The 14,376-nt window shown below is 42.1% G+C and overlaps 1 protein-coding gene across 1 annotated transcript in view; it reads left to right on the forward strand.

Moving 5' to 3' along the window:
• Positions 1 to 9,527, forward strand: part of GRIFIN (galectin-related inter-fiber protein) — a 106,531-nt gene extending 97,004 nt beyond the window's left edge. The window contains exon 3 of the mRNA XM_069646721.1: positions 8,810 to 9,527. Within this exon, the coding sequence (XP_069502822.1) occupies positions 8,810 to 8,974 (165 nt within the window). The 3' untranslated portion in view covers positions 8,975 to 9,527. The remainder of the gene's footprint in view (positions 1 to 8,809) is intronic.
• Positions 9,528 to 14,376: the final 4,849 nt, after the last annotated feature.

A 14,376-nucleotide genomic window follows, 5' to 3' on the forward strand; every position in this document is an offset into this window, starting at 1 on the left:
AACATTGGTAAAGCAGAGGGAGTAGAGACTAGAGAAGCATTGTGCAATAACGTTTTAGCCTGGTTGCGCCTTCGTGCAGGACCTGGGGTTGTTAGACAGTTGGACTTGAAGGTCATTTGCCGTATTGACCTGAGCGAATGGTGTACCTCTCCTAACAGTGATTGTGTCATAGTGGGTTGCGGGTCTAGTACTCGTCCACGTTTTCTTAGCATTTGCAACTATTTCCCGAAAGGGGGTACTAACTGCAAAATTATTCTCTGAGTTTACGATCAGTGGGATATCCTATAATTCTTATCTTAGAATTCTTTTTTAGTTCTCAGAATATTTGGGTTCTCCTTGGTTTTTAGATCGTGTATTACTGTGCTTCATGTTTTATGTTATATGTTGTACTTTTTTTTCTATTGTTTGTCTGTTATGCGCCATAATGCCTATGGGTCCATTGAATGCTATATAAATAAATACATGTAAAAAATTACTCTTACCCGGAAATTGGTACTCATTCATCGACCTCAGAAGGATGAAAGGCTGAGTTGGCCTAACCAGGATTTGAACCTTCAACCTGCAGATCAAAACAATGAGCATTCAACCAGCAGAGCCATTTTACTGTAGACTTGTTGGTAGTGATGGTGACATAACATGTAACTTTAAAGCCTGTCTGTAAACCACCAATTGATAGATGCCCATTAATTGCCTAAAAATAAATTGTGGAAAGGCCAAGATCAATGTTGTAAATGGGGATTCTTATAGGTCGATAGTAGAATGCTGCACCGCTTGTATGGGTTAGTGTTCAACCCTGGCCCAATTGGTGAAAATCATGTGCCAAAAGTCGATGGCGCACTTTTACTGTCAGCTCAGACCTTCTTGGTAGAGTAAGCCCGTTTCTTCCAGTTCAGACTTCTGCATACAATCTTAAAGTTATTTTCTTCAAATGCTAAAATTATCCTTGTAAGTGGACTGGTATCATTGAGGCTGGACATTTGCAATGCACTGTAGTTGGGCCTCCAAGATGCAGCCATTTATGATCTCCAGAGAGTTTAAAATCTAAACGCTTGGACCTCATGACCATATGTCTCCTGCCTTCTGCCATCATCACTTGACCTTGGATAGTGCACCTCTGCCATTTGGTGGCCTCTCTCTTCAATGGTCCATTCCAAGACGCAGAGTGTGTGCTTTACCTAGCAACGTTTTTGAAACCTGCCTCCTACCTCAACTGGGTAGTAGAAGAATCTCATGTCAGGCTTCTAGACTCTGGAAGGCGATCCCTCTACTTATCAGGTCTGTATCCAATATGCTTACATTGTGCATCCAGATCAAAACGTGGTTATATCCTTCTTAGGAGCATTGTTATTGAATTTACTTCCAGACCTGTCTCTGCTTAATTCCCACATGCCAAGATACGACAAGATGGATGTAGCACTCTAGATATGCATACAATAGAAAATAGAAACAGAGTGGAGTGTGAAATAATATCACCATACTGTCAGCATATAAAAGTGCAGTGATGTGGCAACCCTCCCCTCCCCCACCTCCACTCCCATCTTCAGGGTTGTGTCTAACTCTGTTGCCACACTATTAGTATAAATGTTGGAAAGGAAGAGGGCAAACCCACATCCACTAAACTCCTCCAGTGTGTCCAAGATTGGACCATAGCTAATAATAAGTGCCTCAACGCCCCTGAGAGATATGTTATCTTTGTCGTGATCCCAACCCCTGTAGTGCTTCCTTCTAAATAGACCCCCCGCCCCCGTTGGATAGGGAAAATATTATAATCCTTAGCCTAAAGTCTTCACTTCAAGGTCCACTCTCCTACTTGGAAATGGCACAGAAAATGGAGGTGACCCCTTGACCTCACTCACCTACATTATTATAAAACTACATTATTATAAAAGTCTCTATCAAGCGCTAAAGAAAAAACTACTGAAACTTCGACACAATAAAGCAACTTCTCTTATTGTGTGATATAAGCATCGGGACCATATGTCACCAGGCTTGAAAATGCTCAACTCACTGTCTGCTGCAAAGGGAATAACACACAAAATTAACTGTAGTACTTTCCTAATCCTGCATAGATATCTCCTAAATACATGAACTCTTATATAAAAAAAAAATATGTACCTGGATGGCTGCTAAGATCAGTATAGGGTAACAATCTAACTGCACCCAGGTTCTAAAGACTGAAAGGTGGAGAGAAATCCCATGGAGTATTAGGTCAGACATTTTGGAACAACCTCCTCGAAACCCTCAAAACAAAATATACCCTCAAGAGGTTAAAAAGGAATGTGAAAATCTGCCACCATGCAAATAAGTTCTAACAGAGATATGTCAATATACATTAATCTCTTACATGCATGCATTAATATACCTAAACATTGACTCTACCCCAATTATACCTTCTAAATAGCATACTTCCTCCCCAAAGCAACATTTAGCCATTAGGAGGACCCACGCATGTGTATCTGCCAAACATGGAAATCAGATACATTGGGTTTCTGTGAAGGAAATCTCACCATGTAGCAGAAGAAATAACATTAGTTTTAAATCCTGTGGAAAGAGATAGAAATGCCCCCCCCCCCACTTTCCCTTCAAGAATCAAGAGTATCATTTGAGGTTTTGTGGAAGAAATTGCAATACCATCAAAAGAAAGGTCCAGCTCCCTCTATTAAAGTAGACAAAACTCTGTTTTAAGGAAAGAAATCCTCACCCTTAGCTCCTTGCTGAAAAGGTGCCAGTGTGGAAGAAGGTTATAAAACAGCCTTATTGAAGAAAGGTAGAGAGAAGAAGAGATAACATCGGGTCCGCCTTCAGGATCTCTCATTAGGGAGAGGTAATCTCATCTGGTAGATTCTCACAGCCTTATGTGATATGGTCAAACTGGAGTCCCAAAGGAATTGGGGCTCTTCCTAGACATTAGAGCTAAATTCCTTGCATTCAGGGCAGTTATGAAAACATGGTATAAAAGTTCCATAATTTGCCACTGTAGCTCAACACTTGCGAAAACCCTCATCCAAGAGATACTCATGTGCTCCACTCAGAATAAAGGGACTTCTATCTCAGATGAGCGAGACAGGTATTTGATCAGTGACAGAACTGACGGCCTACCCCATAAGCCTAGAGGTCTGCAGCCTGCGGCCCACCAGCTGATCTGGATTATAACTCCCATGATCACCATTGACTATGCTCACTGGGGCCCACATAGGTGTAGGACAAATAACTTGGAGAGCCAGAGGTTGCCGGGCCCTGTTTAGGTGATATACATCAGTAGACTACTTATAGCCCAGCTGTGTTACTATAGCAATCATGGCATCTGGGAAAAGGGAACACTTTTTGAAGTAACACGCACCCTGGAAAGGAAAGTAATCTGGATCAGGGGGCCCCAAGCCCATATTTTGACACATGGAAGGAAATCCTCCTACAGAAAGTAGGAGGCAGACCAATCCCGTTTCTTGATAAATAGCCTGCACCTTTTTATTTGCTCGCCTACTTCTTCTTTACCTTTCTCTATCTCTCTACGTCTCTCTCTCTGCTTTTCTGTTCTCCCTTCACTTGCCTTCATTTCAGCCTCCAGGATTTGGTCCATTGGGCCTGTTTAAAAAAAAAAGTAAGTATTTTTATAATTTGTTTATTTCACTATTTGCATGTTATCACACTTTTGTCGTTCTGCAACCGAGTTTGCCAAACATTTGTAATAAAATACATAAAGTGACTGGGGCAATTATTGTGACATGTCAGTGTTAATTATGGAAAAATAAAATACAGATTGCTGTAAACGCATTTCAGTAGTCTGAGCACTTGCAGAGTAATCTTTGGTTTGAAGTTTTGATCGCGGTGCAGGGCTGGGTCCACTTTTATCCTGCAAAGCAAGTTGGGGAACTATAACTCCTAATGTTAAGTGGCATAGATATTTCGGTTTGCTGTGCACTAAAAATTGCCATGTTATTATTTTAATTATATTCTCTGAGAACATTTCATGCTCGTTGTGAAGCAATTTCATGTTGATTCACGTGCAGCCGGTCTAGTGTATATGGAGCTTGCATGTTAATTTAAATAGTCATTGACAGAGGAAGTAGCTCTGCCGCTTTAAATGTAGTGGGCACAATGTGTTTGTAAAGTTCCAGAGGACAAAATAAGTATTTTCTCTACATGTATGGTTCCATATCTGTGGAATAAGCTTCCATTCCAATTGAGCTCAGAGTCATCGCTTGCCCTTTTTAAGAAAGCTCTGAAAACCTTCTTTTTTACATAATATGTTTCAGTCTGTTGGTTATGCTGGCTTGCGAATTCGTCTTCTGATTTGCTGGCGTATTTTATTGTTTTTACATTGTCTTAGCCCTGTTTGTCCTTTTTGTCTTATTGGTTTTAATGTGCTTGCTGTTTTAGCTTTTGTGCGTCTATCTACTGTTTTTGGTATGTTGCTTTTAGTCAGCAGCAGTTTGTCTTCAGGCCTAAGGCACTTTGTAAATAAATAAATAAATACATAAATAAAATGATAAAATGCCAATCGTAGTCATCAATATTTATTGGAATCCCTGAAATTCCATCCTATCAGATTTTGTATCTTCTTTGTCTGATCTGTTGCTTAGAATCAAAACCTTGTATGGCTTATTTGGGACAATCTTGACTGGCGATTTTAATTCTCAATGTATTCGTTCAACCACACAAGGTGGTATTCAAACCAGAGAGCCCTCTTAGAGTGGATGGCAATGGCACTCTTTCTTCACAGACTGGGACCTTTCAATGGTGAATGGTAACATTGGGGAGATGTTCCTCAAGCTTGGACGTGGAAGAGGGGCTTGTCTCGTACCACCATCGATTACCTCTTTCTCATTGATGATTGGTTTAGGAGATGTAAGAACTTCCATATCTGGGATCAGGGTAGGAGTGATCATAACATGCTAATTGGGTCCTTCTCTTATACTATTTTGAATTTAACAAGATGCAAGTCTGGAGCACTTAGTGCCAATAATGGCAGAAATAGAATATTAAAGTTTGAAAGGGGTGGCGCGAGTTTAATTAGTAGTCTTCAATTTACTCTTGATAATCTTGCCGAGTCTGAGCTGAAACCTTTGTGTAACCTTTCTAACTTTAAAGATTGTGTATGGAATTCAAACACTCCAAAGCAAATTGATAGGAATTTGGAATCACATCACACCCATTCATTCGATGACGCACTATGGTTGTGGAAAAGGAATTGAGGAGAGCTATCAGGGCCCTGAAAAATAAATTCCTTTGTAGGTCAGTTTTACGCAAGAACTAGTTAAACTGCGCACTGAATATAAAAATGTGTTCAAATCTCACCGGTTCCTGCACCAGGAAAACGATGGGGAATTGATGTTGATAGAATTGGCGGATTCCAACTCTTGTAATTTTTGTCCCTTAATAACCATCTGCAGAACACTGAAAGTAGTTTCCAAAGTATCGGGGTGACTGAGACTTCCTGGCATAATTATTTGGTTAATTTGTTTAGGATGCCACCTGCTTGGGATTTTGATTCATTGACCAATTACCCGTGCATGCTCCATCTAACCAGGGAAGACATTAGCGAGCTAATTCTTCGATCTTCTTCTTCCAGGGTGGCTGATCCGAATGGCTTAACTAATCAAACATTTAAATCCGAAACTTATCTTTGGTCTAGGATTATGCTGACCTGGTTTGAAGAGATTGTGGAAAAGATGTGTCTCCCGGTCTCCTGGCATTCAGCCATTATAATTCCAATCTATAAGAGGGCCGATCGTGCAGGTCCATCAAACTACCGCCCGATCGCCCTTCACTATGCGGACAGCAGCATTTTTGCCAGGGGTATGCTCTGAGAGTTGGAGTCCTGAGCTGAAAGCAAAGGCATCTGATCAAAGCACCAAGTCGGTTTTCGAAAGGGACTCTCAACCTCCTTAAATGGCATTGTATTGAATATAGTGAGCAGTAAATGCCCCCAGTCTCTTCAACCTCTACCTAGATGATCTAGCTGAAGTATTAGATCCGGCTGCTCTGGCTAGCCCAAAGGTTGGCACCAAAAAAATTGACTGGATTGCTAGCCTGATGATATAGTTTTGCTAGACTATATTCCAATTGGTCTACAACGTTTATTCCAAGCTTTGGAGAAGTACGCAGCACTTAACAATCTCCAGATTAATTCTGCAAAGTCACAAGTCATAAAGTTTAAGAGACCATTGAAGAGTTCTCCGTTTGTCAGCTGGACTTTGAATGGCAAGGAGATTACTGTGGTCGATGAAGTTAAGTATTTGGGATTTAATTGAGGCCCTTTCCATCTATATCTCAATTAGTTCTGGATTTGCAAGCTCAATTGTTACAATTGTTGTGTCAGATGAAAAAAATCCTTTACCATGGCTGTAAATTCTCAGTAGTTCTTCTTGTGAAGTTCTATGTGGGCAAGGTAATTCCATCCCTGTTATACGGTTTGGACATACATCCCTATCGAGTTCAATTAATTGGGTGAAGCTGAAAGGGAATATTTGGAAAAATGTGCTACATCTGCTCCAAAGTCTTCCTATGGCATGCTTAAAATAGAAGTTGGGCTTGCAGTCCCTACAAATTTACTTGGTTTGGAGGATTATATCCCTGTATGGGCAGATTATGCTGCCTCAGAAGAACTAGAACTAATTGTACGAAGATACAGGAGAATCACTGAATACGGCCAGTGAAGGGGTTTTGGTAAAACTAAAGAAAGAAGCTTTGAGGCTCTTGCGCGTGTGTGACGGGTCTGAAAACAAACTCGCTGAAAATCCCATGAGTGTCAAAGAATCCCTGAGAAAACATGATTGGATTCAAGTGATCTAAATTGGCAGTGTAATTGTTGCTTTTCGACAAACCAAGAGGCTACCTTTCAACATATTTAAGTTGATTTCCTAATGCATGGTGGCATTCAGAATTTCTAAGATTCAACCTTAATTTGCTGCCCACGAGAGATATTCAGTTCATCCAGCAAAAAGAGGCCTATGGAGATAATATGTGCCCCTTATGTGTGGAATCTGAGCCACAGACCCTTAAAAATATTTTGATTTTTTTATACTGGTACATGGGATTTGAGAGTCAATTCATTGTCTGGTTTTGTGGGAAATGTGAGGTGGTAATCTTATGATTTTCTCTCCAAGAGAATGACATCAGGCCACAAAGTTTGCTTAACTATAGATGTTTTAAAAGTTTTGAAGGAGCTAGGCTTTGCATTTTGTAAAGCGTAGCTGGTGTTTTTTCTTTCTTTTGAATTTTTTGCCATTCTTTTATTTTTTCATTTTGTTTATTCATATGTTCATTTTATGTGTATGTGAAAAGTCGATTTTCGGCTACAAAACATTAAATAAAAAAATAAAAAATAAAACAATGCACAATAGTTGAAAAAAACAAATGTGTGTAGAAACACAGAAAGAAACACAGCTCTTACAAGGAACACTAAACGAATGTTTCATCAACTTACTCAGGTAAACTAGGTCTAGAAAATGGCCGTCACATTACCACAGCTTTTGTAATTGTAATGGGTTAGTTATAACGCGCTGAATACCCTGAGGTTTCTAAGCATGGACCCAAGACAAGCACGTTGCCCCTGAGCTATGCTCCCAAGATTCACCAGGGTGCACTCTTTTTTTCATCATGTGCACCGATTTAAACCAGGGACCCTCCAGATGCCGATCCAAGAGCCTTGGGAGTGAGCTAAAGCTACCTGTAGCAGACCTAAAAAATGCAGACAGATCAAACAAAGTTGCCTTCAAAATACACGTTTTTCATAGTTTGATTTATTAGAAATAGTCTTTTGTATGTTAATCTAAATCTGTTTGACCATGAAAGCCACACAACATGCTTAAGCATTACTCCGTTTTTTTAGAAAATAGCTCAAAGTCCTTCACACACAACAGCTGTCTTAAATAGTGCATATTATGTTGGTTTTACAACATGGTGAAATATCACAAAGTGTTCCAAAGCAGCCAAGATACAGCATGTTAGTATGCCTACTATCTGGAAATATGTTCTAGGATACTTTATTTCAAGGCTGCATTCAGATCCACTGGGACATTGCTCTGGATAGAATAATCGTAGAATACTAGATCCCTACATTAAAATAATGTTTTCCAGGATCAGAATGAATATCTGATTCTCTTAAATAGGTTATCTCTCTTTCAAGTATCTTCTCACTTTTATGTTTTTCACCATTTCCTAAGTCTCTAAGACAAGGGTACAAGAGTGCCACAAATCTGAAAGTGATGGATTGGAAATACCTCAAACAGCCCTTCTCAATCAGTAGAATTCCTCTTGGAGGATTCTAATCCATTATTTTAGGGCGTCTGTGTCAATCAGTCTTGAAAGTCTCACACAGATGTCTACCTGAACCACTAGTTTACAAAACATCTGAACAGGAGCACAACCAACCCAAGATGTATTTGGGTCTTGTTATGCATCATCGATAAGGTGGTTTTGATTCTGTAGGCACACCAAGCTTTTGTTTTTACGCATGCCACAAAATATGCCAATTTCATGTGGAGCGCATCCTTGATTTTATATTGTATTCACCACTACAGAGTGCCCACGTCACTCTACTCTTACCTCTCTTTAGAGTATGGGAAGTCTGCAGATTTTCTCTCTTATTTTAAAATGGTTGTGTTCATTGACAGGTGATCACACACCAAACTCAAGATCAAATTGTTTAGGGGTAATGTTTAATTGACTTTCTTTGAAGTCTGTGTGCATGAGTGTGTGAGCGTGTGAATGCGCATTCATGGTGTCCTTTGAGGTTGACTAAACCGCCTCTTCTGGGGTAAGATATGGTTATCAGCAACAATTATCATTTTTTATTTCTTTGTTTCAGATTGAAATCTACTCAGACCAGGAGCATTTTCAGGTCTTCATAGATGATAATAAGGTCATGCAGTACCGGCACCGTCTGAAGCACCTTGCGCTCATCACCAAAGTGCAGATCCTGAACGACATCAACATCGCTTCGGTGGAGCTCACCAAGCGAGAGCTGTACTAGACCAAGGACATGATCTGGGCCAGGCCACCACAAATCTTCAGCGCTGTTGTGTTGCATAGAATTCCTTAGGCTGGTAGCGTGCAATCCAAAACAGCAAGCTCCCCTGACATCGGAAAAAGGAAAATGAATGAAGAGGTTGAAGAAAACAATTAATCTGAACTAATTTCAATCACTGTATCCCTCGTAAAAATAAATTTAAGATTTTGCGCAATCTGAGTTCCATTAGTGTACCTGAAGATGAAAAAAATGGGATTGGACACCGTGTCATAGGCAGAATTCTTGTAGCGAGGCATGAAAGAGCTTCCTTAATTGCGTCATAGTAGAAGGTACAGGTGGGGCATTCCAGTTATGATGAAGCAGAATAAAAGCGCGAGAATCTAAACGTTAGCCTGTCAGATTTGTGGGATCGGTAATGTTGGCTGGGCTTGGACAGAAGGGTAGGCATAGTTTTCTTTTAAAAACAACGAAGAGGAGGAGTGTGTTGTCTATGGATATGTATGATCATCTACTACTTCTATTCTCTTAAATAAATTGAGAGAACTCTAGATAACAATATAAAACATATTAAAACTAACCATATGATTTATTTGCATTTTTTAAAGAAACATCAGAATGAGATCTCTTTTGATTCGTTCGTGGTGCCAGGTGTGCATAAATGCAGACTGTGATGTGTGCGATGATCCCTGGAAACCCAGCTTACGCTGCCCAGAACCTGTCATAGCACATGCCAGTCAGCCTATGCTCAGGAACCCAAGCTCAAGAGTCTCAAGTCTTGCAAGGGGGTGTGGGTTGGAGGGATGTGGTGTGGGGTTGGGTGAGGTGATGACAGTGAGCTAACTTAAACACAAGGGTCACACCTTCTCTATCATGCCCAAAAGGTGAGCATCAATGATATTTCAGGTGCCCAGGAAGGTTCAAGCATGGACACGGACAATGAAAATCTCATGTTTCTCTCATCCTTAATTTGATGTTCGGGACCTGGCATGTTTGCTCTCAGGTGTAGCCAGGTCCCTGCCACCAAATTCTCATAATTTGGATTGCTGGGTGCTAATGTGCAGGTCAAAAGGCAGCCTACATGTGTGCACTCGCCTTTTGCCGTGCACCTTTTCACTCCGCCATGCAAAGTGAGTAACCACTCCCTGGCAGGCTCACATGCCAGGCAGTGTTTACTTTTAATTGTGAGCACTCCCAATAGCAATTAAACGTTGCCTAACATGCAATCATGTTGGGTAGCATTTAATTTTCATTGTGAACTCTACATACCATGTAGTTATGGTAAGCAGTGTTCACAATTATAATTAAACGCTATCTGACATGCAGGCATTGAGAGATGAAATGTCTCACTAGTCCAATTGTTATGTTCCCTCCTCCATCTCAATAAACAGCAATACATTAATATGTTCCTATAGCGTCAAAAGAGTTAAGATTTTCTATTTTCTAAGTATCTTTCATTATCAATCAGAACTAGAGTACTAGTGGTTAAGGTTGACCATATGTTTAGATTCTTATAAACCATACTTACATAGTGAACACTATTAATAAGTGCACCACGTGTTGTAAAATAAAAAGGGAGCACAGCTCAGAATACCAGCGAAACATAATTGTATACCAATTTCACTGAAAGAACCATATGGAAAGGAAATGCAAAGGCCTCAAACTGATAATGGGAAGAGCCAATCCTCAGGGTTTGCCCTTCAAGATCCTCGAGAAAATGCTAATTTCCACCAAGAACTCTCAAGAAACATATCCACAGAAAAGAATGCAAGACCCTCCTCTTCAAGGTGTCTCTCCTCAACACCTAAGCCATCACGTTGCCCCTCGCGCCACCTGACTCGCTAGATGCTGCCCACCCCTCTCATCCCTACCACCCAGTACAGCTGTACTCATCCTCTGTGTGCCCTCTTTATCCCATCCCTCCTGTATACCTGTTCAGTTGTTTTCTCTTAAAAGCGCTGAGTTATAATCTGTACTGTTGTATAACTCAGTAAAGTGCTCTGTTACTTCTCAAAGCTAGGTCCCTGCTCAATAAATACAATAATAATAATAATAATAATACAAATCCACAGTGGGCCAGACAGACCAAAGGTGAGGTTTTTAAAATAAGCACTTCTGATACAGACATTAAAGACATTTTAATGCAGGATGGATAAAAAAGATAGGGCCTCATTCCGACCCTGCCGGTATCCTGGCGGTGGAGCCGGCAGGATACCAGCAAATGGGGATACTGTTTCCGGCACCTGGTCCAGCTGCATTGCTGCCGGATTATGGGTGCCAGAGGAGAGGTGTTGATCCCCATTCATGGAGTCACATACGACTCCATGAGGGGGTTTGTTGTCGTTACCGCCACCGGCAATGCCGGTAACAAGGGTTTTTTGGCTGGTGGGGCGCCTGACTTACCTCCAACATTTAGCTTGAGGTAACCCAACTGGCACGCCCATAGTCGGGCGGTCGGTAAAGTGCTGGTATCCTCAGATACCGGCAGTATTTTACCGGACCGCCTGACTTAGAATGAGGTCCATAGTTCTGGCGACCCTACGAATAGGCTGCAAGTGAGAAGTGCTTGATTTAAAATCTACCCATCCCCAGGATGCTGGATGTCTCAATCTTTCAACAGCTGAGCATCAATATCCCTAAACATTCTCTAGTGGCCTTTCGGAGGTAGTAAAGCTAGAGGTTCTGGGTGGGGTTGATGAATGTTATAACATCAGAGTGGCTCTGGCAGCTCTGCTCTGGTTTCCTCAGGGTTCTACTCTATGTTCCACTCCCTTGGGTGCCAAATGTTTTGCACTGGACAGTGTTTGAAAGGTGCCTGCTCCTTAAAGCTGGCAGGAGTCGTTGTCCTAAGAAGCTTATATGGTCTCCACTGACCCACATGGCAAAAGGCAGATACGCTGCTTGATGTGCCTCGCCAAGCTGTGTTCCTTAGCTCCTCAGCAGCTCCATCTTTATACCAGTGAGGAACAAAATGGTGGATGGAAACCCATCATTGTCCAAGGTCTTTGGACATGATTGGTTTCCTAACCACCTGCCAGCAGGAAAGTTACTGGTAGCTTCAGACTTGCCCCTTCCTGCTTTGGTGTGCCTCAGTCTGTTGCTAGCTCCTGCTGGAGGTGTACCCTTTTTCCCCAGTGCCATTCATCCATCAGTGTCCTCTTTGGGTGCTCCCATTCCAGTTTAGATTGCCTACCTTTTGGCTTAGGGATATTCTATCTAGTTTGTAGTGCGACCTGGATTTGTAATGAACATTGATTTGTGGTTAGCGCTAGTTACATACTCTGCACTGCCCCTGCACCCACTCTCCGGAGGATGAGAGGTTCTAACATATTTCTTGGCTCAGAAGCTGAGCAATTATCATGACTATTATTTCCTTTAGATTTCTTTAACACTCTTTTTTAATTAGGATGTTCACATGTACTGTGTTAAAAATAAATCTATTTTGGGGCATGCCTGAGAAAGGGAGCTTGTGTATAGGCGCGTTACAAATGCCATATCATATCATATCATAGTACTATTATCTGATTCTTGCCTGATTCTTAAATTCTATTTGTGTAACTAATCGTCTCTAGTGTCTAGAAGCCACTTTACAGGTGCTGGTGTCATGTTACAAACAATATTAGAATGAATGGGACAACTAGTGATCCACATATATCAATGCATCAGATCCAAAATTGCCAAATCTCAGAGTATGAAGATCTTCTCTCTAATCATGACTCCAGCCTCCTTGATCTTTCCTCTGCTTTTGACACAGTCAAACATGCCATCTGGATCAATCAACTCCACGAGAACCTGGGCATCATGGATAAAGCCCTGGAGTGGTTGACTACCTTCCTCCTGGGCAGACCCTACAAGGTACAACTTGGGTCCTTTCTCTCCACCCCCTCTCTCTCCCCCTGTGATGTTCTCCAGGGATCTATCCTCTCAGCGTGGCTCTTCAATGTCTACTTGGCCCCTCTGGCCCACCTGATCTCCACCTTCTCCTCTAACTATCAGTGTTATGCGGATGATAGCTCTCTTTCAGACTCCCCTCAGCCTCCTCTCCTCTCTCGCTTATTCCTGACTGTCTGTCCGCAATTCAGGATTGGTGCGCCTCCTATGATCTCTGCCTTAATGCCAGTAAGATGGAGATCCTTCTAATTGGGACCTCTTCTCCCGCTTTCCCTCAGTCTGGCTGCCCACCTTGGGCCCTCTTCCTTCACCTTCCTGTGAGGCAAAAAACATTGGTGTCATCTTCGATTCCACTCTCTCCTTCTCTCCTCACATCACGGATCTTGCCAAGAAGGCCCACTACCAGCTGCACCTCATCAGAGGTATTCCTCCTTTTCTTACTTTCCCCCAGAAGCTCACTGTCTCCAGAGCCCTGGTTCTCTCTAGGCTGAACTACTGCAACAACCTCTTTCTCAATCTGCCTTCCTCTAATCTCTGCCCTCTGCAACTAATCGAGAACAGGACTGCAAGACTTATCCTTGGCCTCAAGCCCAGGGACCATATCTCTCCAGCCCTGAAATATCTCCACTCGCTCCCGGGTGCCTGCAAGGATCAAGTTCAAGACCCTCTTCATCATCCACAAGACTTTCTGGAGCTAGGGCCTGCACTGCACCCAACTCTCTCTTCCAAAATATCTTCCTTCACGAGCCCTTTGCTAAGCTACCTCCAACTCTCTGCGGGTCAGACACTTCTCCAGGCAGAGAGTGGGGGGTAGCTCTCTTTCTTCCACGGTGCCTCCCTCTGGAATGGCCTTCCTAGCCCTTGCAAACTTGAGCTGGACCACTTGAAGTTCCGGAAACTACTCAAGACCTTAATTTTCTCCTCTGATTTCTCTCTCTCTCTCCCTCTCTCCCCTCCTGACCTACCTACCTGCCTGCTGCGCTGACAGGTTTCTTGACTACCCCCAGAGTCTCACTGGGTACCAGGCTACTCCATGATTAGTCTTCCCTGCACTGCTTCCGGGCATACTGCACACTTAGGGGCTGTAACTGTAACCTCTCCAGCCCCCTGACTACTTGAGTTTACCCAGAGCTGTGCTGCCCTTGCTGCACCCACTCAGAGTATTGCTGCCCTGATTGCACTTCACCCTCTTCCTTCCCCCTGCACTTTTGTGCTGTTGCACTTACACGATCTGAATGACACAATGCCTAGTAAGATCATTTGTCTTGTCCTCCCTCTGTCTCCCCCCACCTTTGTCTCGTCACGTCTAGAACACTTGTGTTCAGGGGAGTTATAAATGATAACTCATATCATATCATTTCAAATCATTGATGGCAACAAGTGGAACACATGTATTCCCTTCAGAAATAATGACATGATATGATAGTTTATTTATATAGCGCCTATAAGCGTTTCAAATGTGCAGGATGATCAAGTACAGAACTATACATTTTAAATCAATGGAGAAGTCAATGGAT

The sequence above is a fragment of the Ambystoma mexicanum genome, chromosome 2q, assembly GCF_040938575.1.
Source record: "Ambystoma mexicanum isolate Mex_15411 chromosome 2q, UKY_AmexF1_1, whole genome shotgun sequence".
Taxonomy (NCBI): domain Eukaryota; kingdom Metazoa; phylum Chordata; class Amphibia; order Caudata; family Ambystomatidae; genus Ambystoma; species Ambystoma mexicanum.